This window comes from Camelus dromedarius, chromosome 2 (assembly GCF_036321535.1).
Source record: "Camelus dromedarius isolate mCamDro1 chromosome 2, mCamDro1.pat, whole genome shotgun sequence".
Taxonomy (NCBI): Eukaryota; Metazoa; Chordata; class Mammalia; order Artiodactyla; family Camelidae; genus Camelus; species Camelus dromedarius.
In genome coordinates, this window is record NC_087437.1 from 63,976,780 (window position 1) to 63,993,320 (window position 16,541).

Genomic DNA, 16,541 nt, shown 5'->3' on the forward strand with positions numbered 1-16,541 from the left:
CAAAATGAAAAAATCAAAAAAGGAATTACCTTAAGTAAGATAATATACACCTAGATTTGACAATGGCAGGCTAAAGTCCCCAGTTCCTTGATTTTACCAACAACGGATATATTTCCTGAATATAATCTTAGTTACCTTCATTAGTTTCTACTCTAGTGGGAAAACACTGGGCTAAGAGATTAGAAGTTGTGTGTGCTTAGTTCTGTGACCCTAGGTAAGTCATTAACATCTGATTGCCTTAGTGTCCTCCATGCTAACAGGAGGGCAACTACCATCTCCCCTGCACTGTAAAACCCGTTACGATTAGGTAGGTAAAAGCAGACTTGCTCTCAGAAGTAAAAATGCAATGAGCACAACATATTACCATCATACACATTAGAGGCCTAGGGATTCTCCCTCAAGAGTTTAAAAACTTCTGTACGTGTGTGGCAAAATTTTCTCTTTCCAAATTCATAGTTTCTTTGGCAGCAACATGATAGAGGCAAGGTAGTTGTATAAACATTCAGAGATGCAGGCACTAAATAATGAAAGAAAGCATTTCCATACATAAAACATTATTTATAACTGTTTTCATTTTTTACATTAAAATGTAAACAACCCCTTATCCAAAATAGCTGGAGAAGAAACAAAACAAAAATAAAAAAACAAATTAAGCCTTTAAAGACAGCTGGTGAGTTTTCAAGTGTCCTTGCTGAATGGATCCAAATACTAAACATTATAACCCAGTAACAAGGTGAACCAAACTGGTAAGAGAGCTATAAAATACCAATATACAGCAAAATTACAATTAACCAGAATACTCCGACCTCCTGGTCAATTGACTATTTACAAAAAAATTCTTCTTGTTTTAACCATTAGTTTAGAAAAAACTTTCTACATTGAACCATTTTACTTTCCCGGCTCAGTAAGTACAAAATGTCAAACATAAATCAATTTTATTTTCATGATTTAGGATCATGTGGCACCTTGGGATATCTTAGAACATACATAAGTTCTGGGCAGTTCTGCTATAGGCAGAAAATTGGAGAGAACTGGGGTTTCTTGTTTTTAAATAAATTTCCAATATTTTAAGTGTATTGTCTTCCTTTTGCCTTATTCTCCTAAAAGGATAGTGTAGCAGAAAGGTTCTGGTTAAGCAAGATTTTTCACTGTAGACATATCTATGTATACTGGTTCTGCAAACAATGCAGTTCAATGACTTTACCCCTTTGGACTATTTCTCCTGCATAATTAATATGCCCAGGAACATGAAGTATATGTAATAGGTCCACTGTTTTCCTGGATATCAAATTTTAGTACCTTATGATCCTTAATTGGAATCTTTTCTCAAGAAAATCACTCATGAAGATGGCTTCAAAACCAAAAGTTGTTGATTTTGTTAATGGAGCCAAATTATGCTTCCTCTATTATTAATGTGTAACTGCTTGAACAGCCTTTATAATGTTATCAAAAAGCAAGTTAAGTTTTTTAAGGTAGTTGGTGCTTAACTCCTCAAAGCCATAAAATAATAAGAGGTGCTGAGAGAAGAGTCAGGCACCTTCTAATTCTTAGAACAGCTCAGTGTTTCCATAGTGCAGGACCCATACCAGGTGGTGGCATGCAAGATGATTTTAGGTGGTACACAACACTGAATTTAATAATGCTGAATCACAGTGAGAATGTCATTCCCTTTACAATTTTCTTTATACTTCTGATAATTCCAAAGAGAGAGCCCCATTTTGGTGCTGGATAACCTCTCTCACTGCAACAAAGAAAGAACAGGCTTTCTAGATTCAGAGCCTTGGCAGGTATTAGTATCCAGCTAGAATTTAGTAACATTTTTTGTTTTAATTTTATTTATTTTGTAGTTATCTTTTATTTATGGCAAACTGATACTGGTTTTCCACTTGGAGTAGAGGTTAGTTTCTTTTTAAAATATTTTAAAATTTAAAACATAAATATCAAGTAAATAATAGCCTATGTAATACTCAAGTAATCGAAATCTGGGAAACAACGGCTATAGTCCAACAAATCATATTTTAAAAAAATGATTTCAAAAGAAAGTATAAACATGGTCTAGTAAAGAAACACGTGTCACTGTGTTTTCAACACTTGTGATGCTCCAGGGATGAGCTCACCACAGCCTTCTCCTACACTGGGTAATTTCTAGGGTTAAGACTCAAGCAAAAACATAAAAGGGAAAAGAACCAATTCCACACCATTCAGGACTTCATAAACTCATGGTACCATAAATGTGCAAATAATCTGATATTTACCAAGTCATCTGTTTTACACATAAACTTTCCAATTCACGGCAGCATCTTTTTATTTGGTCTACACTAATGCCTCACAAAGGCAAACCCGGGTTGTAGAGCTCCTGCTTGGTTCTCAGAGCAAGTACCACACAAACTTTTTAGTTGAACGCTTCAGCCAGGATTCCCGGCTGCTGGCCAAGTCTTTCAATGGCGTCTGACTGTTCTTCCACTGCCATGGCCCTGAGGAGAGGTCTCCTCTTCCTCTTCCTCATGATAATTTCACGGCCATCATTGCTGAGAGGAGTTTGCCTAGCAGGTATTGCATGCTCGCAGGTATTGCATGCTCACAGGCATGCCACGCTGACTCAAACCAAAAACAGTTGGAGAGAAAGAAAGCAGAGCTTCTGGTTTGTGGTGAGCAGTTTCTTCATCACAGTGGTAGTTACGATATTCTCCCTCCTTTTCCCCTGAAGCCAAGGCAATATGTCTGAAGGATGGCATCAAACATCATAATCAGGAGCCTTGCCCTGGGCTTGCCTTAGCCAGATCTGTAGTGTAACAAACGCTCCCACAGTCACGTGAAAGAAAAGCTGCCAGAGGTTGCGCAGTTCGTAGAGATACATGTTGCATAGACAGATTAAGCCAAAAGTCAAAAAAGATTTGACATTCCTCCAGCTGGTGTAGTAGACAAGTAAATAACACTGTTGAAAATATAAAAATGAAAGATGATTGTGGTTACAGGAAAAAAAAAAATGCTTCCACTATAAAACTGTAACAGGTCACAGGGTAAAATATGAGAGTGGAATAAGGGGATTTTTCAACTACAGATAAAGATAATGTAACATCTTTAAGACATTCAGCTGTGAAAGCTCCATAGCTTAAAAGGGAAATTGATTGTTCCTTTTACGTTTTTCATTTTTCAAAAGAAAGAAGATTTGTATCATATTTAAAGGATAACTCCCTTGCAAACAGGCTGAACAAATTCCTCAAGATGACAGGCAACTAAGAAGCATTCCCAGCGTCACAGGGGGTTCGATCCCAGAAAAGCACAAAAGACTCACACAAGCTCTTCAGCAAAATGGACGCATATAACCTGAATCTGAATAGCAATGAAATCAATAAATACTTACCAAACTCCACTGAATGCAAGGAGCTAAACTAGGCAGGATCTGACTGAACACTTGAGGGAGAATTTGTTCAACAGATATTTATTGAGGACCTGCTACAAGACAGGCACTATTCTTTAGTTTTCAGTAAACAAATAAAGACCTCGCTCACATGGACTTTACGTTCTACTGGACAGAGACAGACTATAAACATTATACATATTTTATATTATATATATATAATATATATATAAAATCAAGTAGTTGTGTTCTGAAAAATATTAAAGATAATTCAGAAAAAGGGAACAAAGAATGCAATGAGTGCTATTTTAGAAAATACAGTAAAGAAAGTACTCTTCTGCCCCCAAACCTTGGCATTCACTCTCCCTGTTCTATTTTTCTCCATAACAATACTATAAACATACTTCAAAAATATGCTTATTTTATTTGTCATCTGTATTCTTCCAATAAAATCTAAGCTTCATGAAGAGAGAAGTTTTTAACTGTTTGTTCACTCATTTTTCTCCAGTGCCCAGAACGGTGTCTGACACATAGTAAGTGCTCAATAAAAATTTGTTACATGAACTGTTTTCTAGAAGATATCTAAAATTCACAGTCCAGTGAATATAGGAATCATATATGATCACAAAGCCTTAAAAAAGAAGCACAGGTCTCTGTGAAACTGTATCCAGACTTCAGAATAGGAGGGACATTAGGGCATTTGTGACAATACAGAAAGAATGTGGAGATGTTTTGTTTAATGTGTTTAGTTCTTACATAGATTAGAATTGTGCTTGCTATCCAAGTAAAGTGAATTGGAAGCATTTATTTTATTGGGGTGTTTTGCATTATATTAAAAAAAAGTTGAAAAACAGAGGGGAAAAAAACTTTTTCTTCTGAAATAATTTTAGACTTCCCGAAAAGTTGTCAAAACCAGTAAAGAATTCCCATATACCCTTTACCCTGACCTAATGCTGTCCTCGTGTATAACTACAGAATAATCATCAAACCAGGAAATTAACACTGATACAACACTGTTACGTAAACTACAGACTTCATTGAAATTTTTCCGGTTGTCCTATAAGGCCCTTTTTCTGGTCCAGAATCCAATCCAGGATTCCACATTGCATTTAATTGTCATGTCTCCTCAAATCTATAACAGATTCTCAACTCTTTCTTTGTTTTCAATGACCTTAATAGTCTTAAAGAGTATTGATCAGTTATTTTGTAAAATGTTCCCTAATTTTGGTTTTCCTGATGTCGTTCCAAGGTTGAACTGACATTCAGCTCAGCAAGAATACCACAGAGCTGATGTGTATGTAGTATGTCAAATTACTTACTAACTTTGATCTCTTGGTAAGGTGGTATCTGACAGGTTTCTCCACTGAAGTTACTATTGTTCTCTTTGTAATCAGTACCTGTGGGAGGATACTCTGAGGTTATGTACATATCCTATTCCATCATACTTTTGCCCATTAATTTTAGCATCTATTGATGATTCCTGCCTGTAACAATTATTATCATGGTGTTTGCCAAATGATCATTTTCTATTTCTATCATCCTCTACATTTATTAATTGGAATTCTACTATAAAGAAGAGCTAGATTTTCTGGTATTTTTTTAAAATAAATATTTAATTTGTGGTTTTCAAGGGCTTTAAAATATAATGGTCTTTGCCCTACAGGTTATTTATTAACTACAAAGAGAAAAAAGATACCTTTGCAATGGAGATATCTGGTAGGCATCACCTTAACCAAATGATCAAATTTACTGCATGCTTCCTGAATTAGAGATATACAGCATGCTATACTACACAGTACTGTTACCAAAATAATTAACCTGAATCTAATCATGAGAAACAGACATAACCAGATTTAGGCCATTCTATAAGGTGCTTGCCTGGACTGTTAAAAAACTGTTAGTGTTATGAAAGACAAAAACAGAACAACAAAAAGGCCAGAAGATGGCAATATAGATTAAAAGATATGCAACAACCAACCACAATGCATAATCTGGAATCATAATCTGGAATCAGCTACACAGAACATTTTGGAGACAACTGAAGTAATCTGAATATGACTCCTGTATTAGGTAATATTGTATCAATGTCAAATTTCTTGGATGTGATAAAGGTATTATCACTATGTAGAAGTGTATCTTTGTTCTCAAAAGATACACACTGAAGTTCCCAGAGATGAAGTATCTTAATGTTTGTAACTTACTTCAGAAACAACTGTGCAGGAACTTCTGCTTCTGGAAAGATGAAGTTGATGTACTTTCCCCTATTCTTCCCACTAAGTACAACTAAAAACCCTGGACACTACATATCAAACAAGTATAAGATGACTCTGGATGATGGAAAGAAGAAGGCAGACAGGCTAAGGACCTTGAGACTCAAGAAATGACACAGTGGTAAATTACCTAAGCCTTTTTTTTTTTTTTTTTTTTTTGCCTCATAGATCCCACACTTGGAGCTGAAGCAGCTGACAACTAGAAACACCAATGGGTGTATATTAAAAAACAAACAAACTCCCAAGTAAAATCTTGCTCCCTATAGCCAAAAGACCAAGAAAGGGGCACTTTACCAAGACAGAGGACTTTTACACGATAACTATGCTACCCCAGCCAAACACCACTAAAAAAAACTGTGACTGCCCACACCCATCCCATCAAAGCCTACATGGGGAGCCTATAATGCTGTAAGGAGATGTTTCAACTCTCCAGGGCTTCAGGAATTTTTTAAAAATTGAATTTAAGACTTATTACATAGCTATAGTGATCAAAACTATATGGTACTGGCAGAGGGACAGACACAGATAAATGGAACAGAATACAAAACATGGAAATAGACCCATATAAACATGCCCAACTTTCTTAATGCAAAAGCAGTTCAGTAGAGAAAAAAAGCCTTTCCAACAAATGGTGCTGGAGAACTTAAGCATCCATGCAAAGCAAAAAAATCAAAAAACAAAAACCCCCACATGTTACATACAATTTAACTCAAAATGGATCATGAACTTACATATAAAACATAAGACTATAAAACTTTTAGAAAGAACAGGAGAAAATCTTCAGGATCTGGAGGCAGTCAAAGAGTTCTTAGACAATACCACAAGCATGATGCATAGAAGAAAAAATTGAGAAATTAAACCATAAAAATTTAAGACATTTGCTCTACAAAAGACCTTGTTAAGAGGATGAAAACACAAGTTAAAACTAGGAGAAGATATGCAAACTGCATAACTGTGACAAAGGACTAATATCTGGAATATATAAAGAACTCTCAAACTCAACAGTAAAAGACAAACAATCCAATTAGAAAATAGGCAAAAGACATGAATAAACATTTCACCCAAGAGGATATACATATGACAAATATGCACATGAAATTATATTCAACATCATTAGCCATTAGGAAAATGCAAATTAAAACCATAATGAGATATCATTACACACTTATCAGAATGGCTAAAACAAAAAATAGTGACAATACTAAATGCTGATGAGCATGCAGAGAAACTGGATCACTCACTCACACAATGCTGGTGGGAATGTAAAATGGTACACTACTCTAGAAAAGTTTGTCTTTTAATAAGCATGCAACTACCACATGACCCAGCAATTGCACTCCTATTTATCTCAGAGAAATGAACACTTTGGTTCACACTAAAACCTGTACATGAATGTTTATACAGCTTTATTTATAATAGCTGAAAGCTAGAAACAACTCAGATGTCCTTCAAATGAGTGAATAATGAAACAAACTATGGTACAGCCATACCATGGAGTACAATTCAGCAATAAAAAGGAACAAATCACTGATACATGCAACACTTGGATAAATCTCCAGACAATTATGCTGAATAAAACATGCCAGTCACAGAAGGTTACATACTATATGGTTCCATTTATGTAACATACTCAAAATGAGAAAATTATATTAATGGAGAACACATTAGTGGTTGCCAGAGATTAAGGACAGGTTGGGGCAGGTGGAAACCATGAAAGGGCAACATGAGGAGTCTTCGTGGTGACAGAACGGTTCTGTTCCTTGACTGCATGAACATCAATATCCTGGTTGTGATATTGTATTACAGCTTTGCCAGATGGTACCATTTTGGGGGTGGGGTGGAATAGTTAAAGGTTATACAAGATCTCTCTTATGACTCTACAATTATCTCAAAATAAAAAGTTTAATAAGAAAAACAACTTCACACATTCATTTTTATCTACAACTTACTTTTTGAACAATGAATATACACACTATATGCACAAGCATACAGAGAAAGTTAAAGCAAGTGTTGCAAAATGTTACAAATTGATGATTCTAGGTGTACTAGTCTTCCAACTTATCTGTAAGTTTGAAGGTTTTCAAAATAAAACACTGAGGGAAAAGAAACAGTCTCTAATTTCTTCAGACTTCTTCTGATTTCCTACTCTAAATGTTCCATATCAAGACTACCCCTAACTGACTGAATTGTAGCCTGGCGACAAAGGCAACAAACCACGTACCAGTGGCCTTTGAGGGCTGATCTGAAGGGGATTAAAAAATATCCTGACAACTGGAGACAGAACATATTATGTGGTAAAATAGAATCCCTTAAATTTTACTGTGGAAAAAACAACATTCTTATCACTCTGCTCAGCATATTTGGAAAGCATGCAGTTTCATGCCTGTCAATACAAAGGAAATTTGTTTTTTGTTGTTTTGTTTTGGGGGGGGTTGGGGGAGTAATTAGGTCTATCTATTTAGTGTTAGGTTTGTTTTTTTTTTAATGGAGGTACTAGGGATTGAACCTAGGACCTCATGGATGCTAAGCACACACTCTAGCACTGAGTTATACCCACCCCCAGAAAATGTGTTTTCTGCTTTTCTTTTCTAAAGCATCACACTTTGTTTACCCTCCTCAAATGAACACCTGGGTGACACTGCTCCACCAAGAGGCAACTCTTGAAATACTTTCAGCTGTTCTGAGGAAAGTAACAGAGGTGTCCCTATCTGTAGGAAGAGCTCTGGTTCTGGAGTCACACAGACCTAGGTTCAAGTCCCTGGTTGTAAAAACAGTTTAGGCCCCTGTGAAAATGGTGATGGTAACGGGATTAGCATAAGGCTTTCTGTGAGGATTTAATGGTACAAGGAATGCAAAGGGCTTAGCAAAGTAAGAGCTTGATACATTTGGCATTATTATTAGCATTTAAAATTATTTCATTAAGGCAAAAAGCTAGAAGTACATTTTACAAGAATAATCATTCATGAAATTATTTGAAAGTTAATAATTACCTCACACTGTTTTAGAATCATATGAAATAATACACATAAAAGTTACTAAATTATAAATTTTATAGCATTATAAAAATCATGTAAATAGAGGAATTTTACTTAGAGACAGCATGAAAGGAATACGACACTTAAGAAGACTCAGAGTTAAGTTCTGATCCACCACTTACTGGCTATGTGATCTCAGGATACTACTGAAACTGCCTCAGATTTCTCGTTTTCAAAAGAAGGATAATATACCTGTGTGACAGGACTGTACAGATTAAAGCAGAAAATCTACACAAGAATATTTCATAAAATTAAAGTACTGCGACATCAATGAATACAAGTTTTCACATTTCCTGCATGAAATGTCATTCATTATAATTGAATCCATCAAATTTGACAGAAAAACCATTTCTGAAGCTAATATAAACGATTAAGAAAAATTAGGGAATTTAAAAAAATGGAGCCACTGAAACTAAAATTTCTGATGTCTTTACACAAAAGTCAAGTGCCTATATTTAAAATATTTCCCTAAAGACTTCCACTGAGTTTTAGGTAGCCTTTTGTTTGCAGTCCTGACTGTTTCTAACGTTTTTCATTGCAAGACAGACACAAGTTAGGCCAGAAGTCTTAGCTGGCTCTAACATGTTTGAGTAGAGACATTGCTGAGTCTGGGTCACTGGCATGGTTCCTCCCCCTTCCCTACGTATCTGTGCCTCCTCTGGCCTTGGAAATGAGAGCACACAACTCCCTATCACTCGGGGGCAAAATCCCTCCCTCCTGAAAGTCTCAGATCTATTCTGTCATCAAGTCCTAGAGAGTCTTCCTTCTCCGTGTCCTTTCTCTTCCTATTCCTACTGCCATTACCATATTTAGGCTTTCAATACCTTCCACCTGAAGTAATAGAATCACCTCTCAACTAACTTCCTTGCTTCTAGTCTCTCCGCTCTGACAACCCAACCTATTCATCACTGCTAAATCAAATATCTTAAAATCCTGCCTTTGCTGTCGCCTATTCAAAGACTTCCCCAAGAGTACAAAATCCTCAGCCTGGAGTACAAGCAGAGCTTTGAAGCTGAATAATCAGTCCCAGAATATCCAGAATTAGCCTTTACTGCTGTAGGCAGACGACATGCCTCCACCGAAGTCCCAGCACAGGAGACGGTTCACACTGAGTTCACTGGGACCTACATCAATTCAACTAACAAAACTAATAGAGGCTCAAATTAAAAGAGAGGCATAGAATTCAGACATTTTTATTTATTTAAAGTGCACAAAGAATTATTAGAACTGACACCTGAAACAAGCAATAATGGGAAAGTGTTTCTTAAAAATGGGAGAGAACCTACCTGGTAAAGGCAGGCTGCTGTTCCAAGGAAAAACGCAACGATGTAATTAAAATCCTCACCATCACTCTGTAAAAACAAAATAAGAAATTACTTTTTTTTTTTAGTGGAAGCCAATTTCCAAAAGCAACCATTGGGATAGAATATGACAGCATTTATGCACAAATGGTAAAAATTTTCACAAAGTGGCATATAAAAATCTCGAGTCCTAAAATAGAAACATAAAATATAATAACCAGGGAGTGTGATACAGAGGAAGACTACCAGCGTTCTTCTATCTGGGCCTCACCATCAATTATATTTTATCCAAGAGAAGATGAAAGTCAATGGAAACAAGTTTTCATGTAACATAAAAAGACTCTCCCCTCTCTACTAAAGAAACCACATAAAAAAGTACAACACCCCAGTGGCTTATAAAGTTAGGCCTGCTAGCTAGGATTACTATTTGACTCAAATAAATATTGACAAACTTTACCATCTAGTAAGTGTATCACTGAATTGTCCAATGAAGTCATTTGGCATGATTAAAAAAACAAAACAAAAAACCAAAATTGAGAAGCTACTGCCCACTAGAGTGTGCTAAATCCCAACGAGGAAAGTCAGTCATAACACACTATGTTAGAAAAATAGCGCCCAGAGGAAAACCAGAGAGAGATCATGAATAAAATACTTCTTTTAAAAGAAAACTAATAGAGACATATACAACCCATTTTTTCTATTCCTTTTTGATTCCTCTTAAATATCTATATGTATCATTTATCTGAATGTTTTTACAAAGTAGAACATGAAACCCAAGCGGGAGTTATCAAATTATTCTTCCAGGTAGGAGCATTAAATGTGGTCCTTATTTCAGGAAAAATCTCTTTATACAATAAAAATTTACACAAGACATGGGACTGTCTCTCATGACCATGTCTTCACAAAATAATATAAAGAGAAAATTCCTTTTCCATTTGCTATTGGGCAAGAAAGTGCCTGTAAGGCAGAGGGAGAGTGGCTTATCCTAGTGAGATGATCTTAAAATAGAAACCATTCAACTATCTGGTTAGGCCAGTTCTATCCCAGAGGTAGGAAAGGTCAACATAAAACTGCTCTACTTTAATAATTCTAAGGCTTTAAATAAGTTCTGCTTGATTGTTTTCCTTTAGTCCTTTAAATCATTTTTTTTAATTATAAAAGTTCATGTTCATTGTAGAGAATATGGAACAGATTGTTACAAAGAAGCAGCTCATATAGTCCATAATGCCACAACTTTGGGAGAATTAGAGCTACCCATTTATGTACCACCTTCTAATCCTTTCTGTACAAAAATACATGTACATTAAAAAAAATAGAACCATACTTTCACATACTGCTTTTTTTGTACTCCACATTATATCATAAACATGTTTTCAAGATACTAAATATTTCTCAGCCACTTAATTTGTAATAATTATATAACCTTTAATGGTGGGGAAATACAATAATGTAATTATTTTCCTACAATTGAATATTATATTTCCCCTAAATTTACACCATCACTTTATAACTCTCTTAATTGCCTTTGGAACACTTAAGAGTATGTTTCTGGAGTCAATCAGAGATTCAATGAAATAACATTTGCAAATACAAAGAACAGTAACTGACACACAGTAAGTATTCAAAAACATTAACTTCTCTCTCCCAGAGGTTACTGTATACATTATTCATCAGATAACTGGGGTTACCTTTAGTATTGTTTAAACCTCTAAAGTGCTGGCCTTGTCTTCTCAATTAGATCCTAACCTTTCTTCAAAGCAGAAAATAAAACTTACTACTTGCATGAAACTTGCATGTGCACATAGTAGGATTCAACAAATGCATGCCAAATTGAGCTGAACTTTGAAAAATCTTTATTTCTACTTGCTAAAGAGAATGTCTATAAACATATTCTTCCATTCAATAAATACTCATTCATTAAACACTTACGGGCCAAGTACTGCATTTCTAGACCAAGAATAGAAAACAAGTCAACACCAACTCAAGAAGCTCACCCTCTAATCAGGAAGGCAGATACAGACACCAACAATTCCTACCCGAAGTAGTAACTGATGGGATAGATGTGTGTACAGGGTACTAAGGGAACATACTGGAGGACACTGCTAATTCTGCCTGGAGAAAAAAAGGATCAGGGAAAGTTTGCCAGAGGAAGTAAAGCTTAATCTGCATCTTGATGGATGAACTGGTAGACAAGGTAGGAAGAGAATTCAGGCCAAGGACATAGCTTGTGCAGTTTCAAAGAAGGAAGAGGTTAGGATGACTCCAAGGTCTCCTGTTTAGGCAAGTTGGAAAGATACCATTCACTAAGTTAGGAATATAGGAGGAAAAGTAGTTTTGAGCACAGAAAAAATAGAATTCATCTTGGACACGCTATTTTGGACTTGCTAGTGGGACAGCCAAATAATTATGCTTAGTAGACATTTAAGTTAGCTTCAGGGAAGAGTTTAACCTAGAGATCTAGTTTAGTAGTCATGAATTTAAATAGTAGTTAAATGAAAGAAAGGACTATGACAACCAAATGCAAAGCTTAATTCTTGATTGGCTGCTAGATCAGAGAGAGGAAAAAACACTATAAAGGATTATTTGGGGTCAATTTTGAATTGTGAAATTCGAATATAGACTTTATATTAGATAATACTGCACTGATCTTAAATTTCTTTGGTGTAATAAAGGTATTGTGATTATGTAGGAAAATGTCCTAGTCCTTAAGACATACATATTGAATAATTTTGGACTGTCACAATACCTAGTTTTACTTCAAATGATTCAGAAAAAAAAAGAAAATGAATAGAGAAAGAAAGGTAGGTAGGTAGGTATACAGGTAGCTGTTAATTATGTCTACTATTAAGTTTTAAAAACTTTTCTGTAAGTTTGAATTCTCTCAAAATAAAATGTTGTGTAGTGGGGGAAAATGGGAAAACAAATGAAAAAATACTATGCAGTCACTAAAAAGAATCTCTACATGCTCAAATGAAATGATCTACATATTATTAGGTGAAAAAAGATGCAGATCAGTATGTATAGTATACTTATATATACTTATTACAAAGAGTAATTTTAAGAGAACAATTACGTAAGTAAATATATAAGTAGATATGCACTAGCATATACACATTATCTCTCTACAAGGACACACCAGTGGTTGACTCTGGGGAGAAGTGGGAAGAGAATTACTTACTGAAAATTACAGGATTTGAAATTTACCATGTACACATTTTACTGTGTGTATGCATGACTCTAGATGTCTGTGGATATACATCTATTAACTTTTCTAAAAATCATTTTGAAAATATCCAAGGAGAAGGTGTAGAGTTAGAAGAATATAAAGCCAAGGACACAACACCAGAGAACGCCACTATTTAAAGGACAGGTGGAGGAAGAAAGTTTACCAAATAAACTGAGGAACAGGAAGAGAAAGGGAGAAAATACAACAGGAGAAAACTTTCATGGAACTGAAGGGAATTGTTCCATGGAACTGATAATCTCAAAAAGAATGTTAAGTAACACATCACACTATTAACAGTGATTTATTTGCTTCTAAGTTTTCTAAAATAAACATTATTTTTTAAATTAAACAATGAGTTATTTTTAAGAGGAAGAACTGAACAGTTTGTGGGATGAGGTAGAGAGGACACACAAAACAAGGCCTCAAGAGTGGCTGCAATATGTGACAACCAGAAGGACACTAGTGAACTTAATGGTCAGTGTTTGAAAGAATTATACGGCAGAAAGAGATCACAGCAGACTAAGAGAATAGAGGTAAGGGGGTGGGGGCAACAAACATAGTCTATGTTTTCAAAATATTAGAAGGAAACATACATCAAGAGGTTTTTTTAGGTTTTTTTTGTTTGCTTATTTTTTAGAGACCAGCAGGCTATATATCATGTTTACGAGCTGAGAGAATAAAGCCAGTAGAGAGGAAGCAGATGAAATGTAGGTGAGGGACTAGCTAGAGCTTGAGGAAATATGGAACAGAGGTTTAGAGAGGACAGAAGTGGGAGCGCGGTGGGGACCAGGGTGGACTGGAGCACGGATGAAGGTGGGGTGAGGAAATAAGGGCAGAGGTAAGGAGTCAGATTTTAAAAAATCACATTGACCTTCAGAGGATGCTAGGGTACCAACATATTGCTTTGAAAACTGACAAATAAAGGAAAAGAATATTTTTTTAAGGTGAGGATGAAGAGGTAAGCAGAAGCTTCATATAACAGCCACACAACGTATTAGGATGACACTATTTAAATGTTTGCAGTAATTGGGAAACATTCACTTTTTAATCTTAAACGAAAAAAGGGCACAAAGTTACATAATGTATATGATATGTATACAAGTATATGTGTGTATATACAGTATATATTAATAAAATACAGAGAAAAATTAGGGGTAATTTTTTTCTTCGTTATATATTTCCCCATATATGAAAATAGAACTCAGGAAAAATACTTTTATTTCTTTTGAAAGAAAGAAAGCACTGCATCTTAGCATAAATATTATGCCACTAAATAAATCAAAACTTCCTTTGAGCTTTAATAGGTATGTAATTTCTTTAAGAGGTATCAACAAATCTATGGGAAATAAAGAACTCAAAAAACAAAAGCAAGTGGATTACTTCTGTTTTGTAGTAGCCATTACAATTTTAGAATCAGAGGGTCTTAGAACACTAGTACTGAAGTGGTCCATGAGTATATGTAGTGTAAAGCCTTCCTCTTGCAGAATAGGAAAATGAGATCCAAGAAGGTAAAGTAACCCATCCAACGTCATAAAGTTAGTTACTGGCAGGTGCAACCCAGGTATTCTGTCTTCCAGGTCAGCATTTCTACTGCTGTATCAGAATTCTCAATACTTTTTCTAATGCATCACATGCAAATTACTTCTAGGTTGGCATCAGCCTAATTAATATCGTTGCTTCAAGGTTGATCCTTAAAGGAACATAGGCAATATAAACCCAATGTGATAAAAGCTTATGCATTTGTGAGGTGCCAATTCACAATAAACTTATTAACATCTCTAAACTCAGAACAAAGTATGGAAATGAGTGAAAAAATCTAACTTACACATTACTGTGAATACCAAATCAAATTTACAACTTAAAAAAAAAAACTACATTCACCCTAAACGTCCCTAGTCTGAACTTAGATACCAAAGAAAAACTTCAGTACTTGGTATTTTAAATAAATCGTTTGTTATTGCCCTAAGAGGCAGCTATTAATCTAGAAGAAACAAGCTTGTGCTGAATCTTCAAACATTAACAATATACAGGAATATTGATTCACATGGGTTCTCAAATTTAAATGTGCCTCAGGCACCAAGTTACATACCAGAAGATAAACATGGCTATCATTTTTAGCATTCGAGAAGAGTATTTAGAATTCACAGCCTTAAAAAAAAGCAAACTTTAATATCGATATATTGCTCATATTCAGGAAATACACTACACATTTTTAGCTAGATCTAAAAATATGATCTCCAAATAAATCCTCTGCTCTTAAGTCAAGTATTAAAGAAATGCTGAGGCCACTTAATCTCGCTACTGTCTTTCTGCCTCCTTTATCACCATGATTTGAGTAACTCCACTACAGGTAACTTCAGAACATAAAAGTTTAAGTCCCATATCCTGGATTTTGCACTCAAGCCTACGTAACAAACCACCTCAAAAAGATCTACTTTATTGACCAAAAATTATCTATAGTGACTCTAGATATTATTCCTAACACAAAATACGATGAGCCAGAGAGAAAGCTAAGTGTATGTCCTAAGTTCAATGGCTTTAGTGAGAATAAAAAGGACATTTTAACCAATATAGATCATGAACAATAATAAAATAGAAGCTAATGAGGGAAAATTAAAAGCAAGAGATCTCAGGTCCCTAATTTTATATATATTTTCTCTCAGGTTAATCCAGGCTATAAAGGATGTACTTGTTGAAACTAATCTAGTTTGCACCCTTAATCCTCCCCTGCTTCGGTTCTAAATTTATCACAGTACATTCTGCATTCTGACATTTCATTTTCTCCTTTCGTTTGCTTATTGTCCATTCAATCTTTTAGAACATGGAATCCAGGGCTACAGAGTAACCCCCCATTATTCTCATAACAAGACAAGAAAAAAACATCTCCCAGAATCAGTCATTTATCAGAACATTTTTCTCTGTACAGATATAAACCCCCCAGTAACTAGAACAGGAATCTCTACTTTTGGTCCAGTGAATTTCCTAAAGCAATGATTCTCATTTACGTGAGAGGGTCAGAATTTACTGGAAAATACTTTAAAACTACCCACGAGTGACAAACTATTTGTGGACTACATGCCCCTCATCTTTGCACTCTTGTTTCCTCACTCCTCTCTTAGAGCATCACTGCTTTAGGAACCTCAACTACTGAGAATGCATGTGGGTTACAGCAGATCAAAGACTTAAAATAATGCTAAGGGAACAACATAAGCAGGTTTTCCTAGTTTCCAGATACTAAAAATCCCACATGGACCAATTTATAGCTCTCTAAGTCAAGTGAGGAAGAAATGATGTTGGGGTGAATTTAGTCTAGGAGGACAATGAAAAAGAAAGAATTCCATATCAACC

General features: G+C 35.3%; 1 protein-coding gene across 2 annotated transcripts in view; it reads right to left on the reverse strand.

Moving 5' to 3' along the window:
• Positions 1–537: 537 nt before the first annotated feature.
• SEC22A (SEC22 homolog A, vesicle trafficking protein) overlaps positions 538–16,541 on the reverse strand; it is a 57,924-nt gene continuing 41,920 nt past the window's right edge. For both annotated transcript variants that reach the window (XM_010981527.3, XM_031454644.2), the window contains exons 6-7: positions 9,953–10,018; positions 538–2,935 (exon numbers count right to left, since the gene is read on the reverse strand). In XM_010981527.3, the coding sequence (XP_010979829.1) occupies positions 2,735–2,935; positions 9,953–10,018 (267 nt within the window). In that variant the 3' untranslated portion in view covers positions 538–2,734. The remainder of the gene's footprint in view (positions 2,936–9,952; positions 10,019–16,541) is intronic.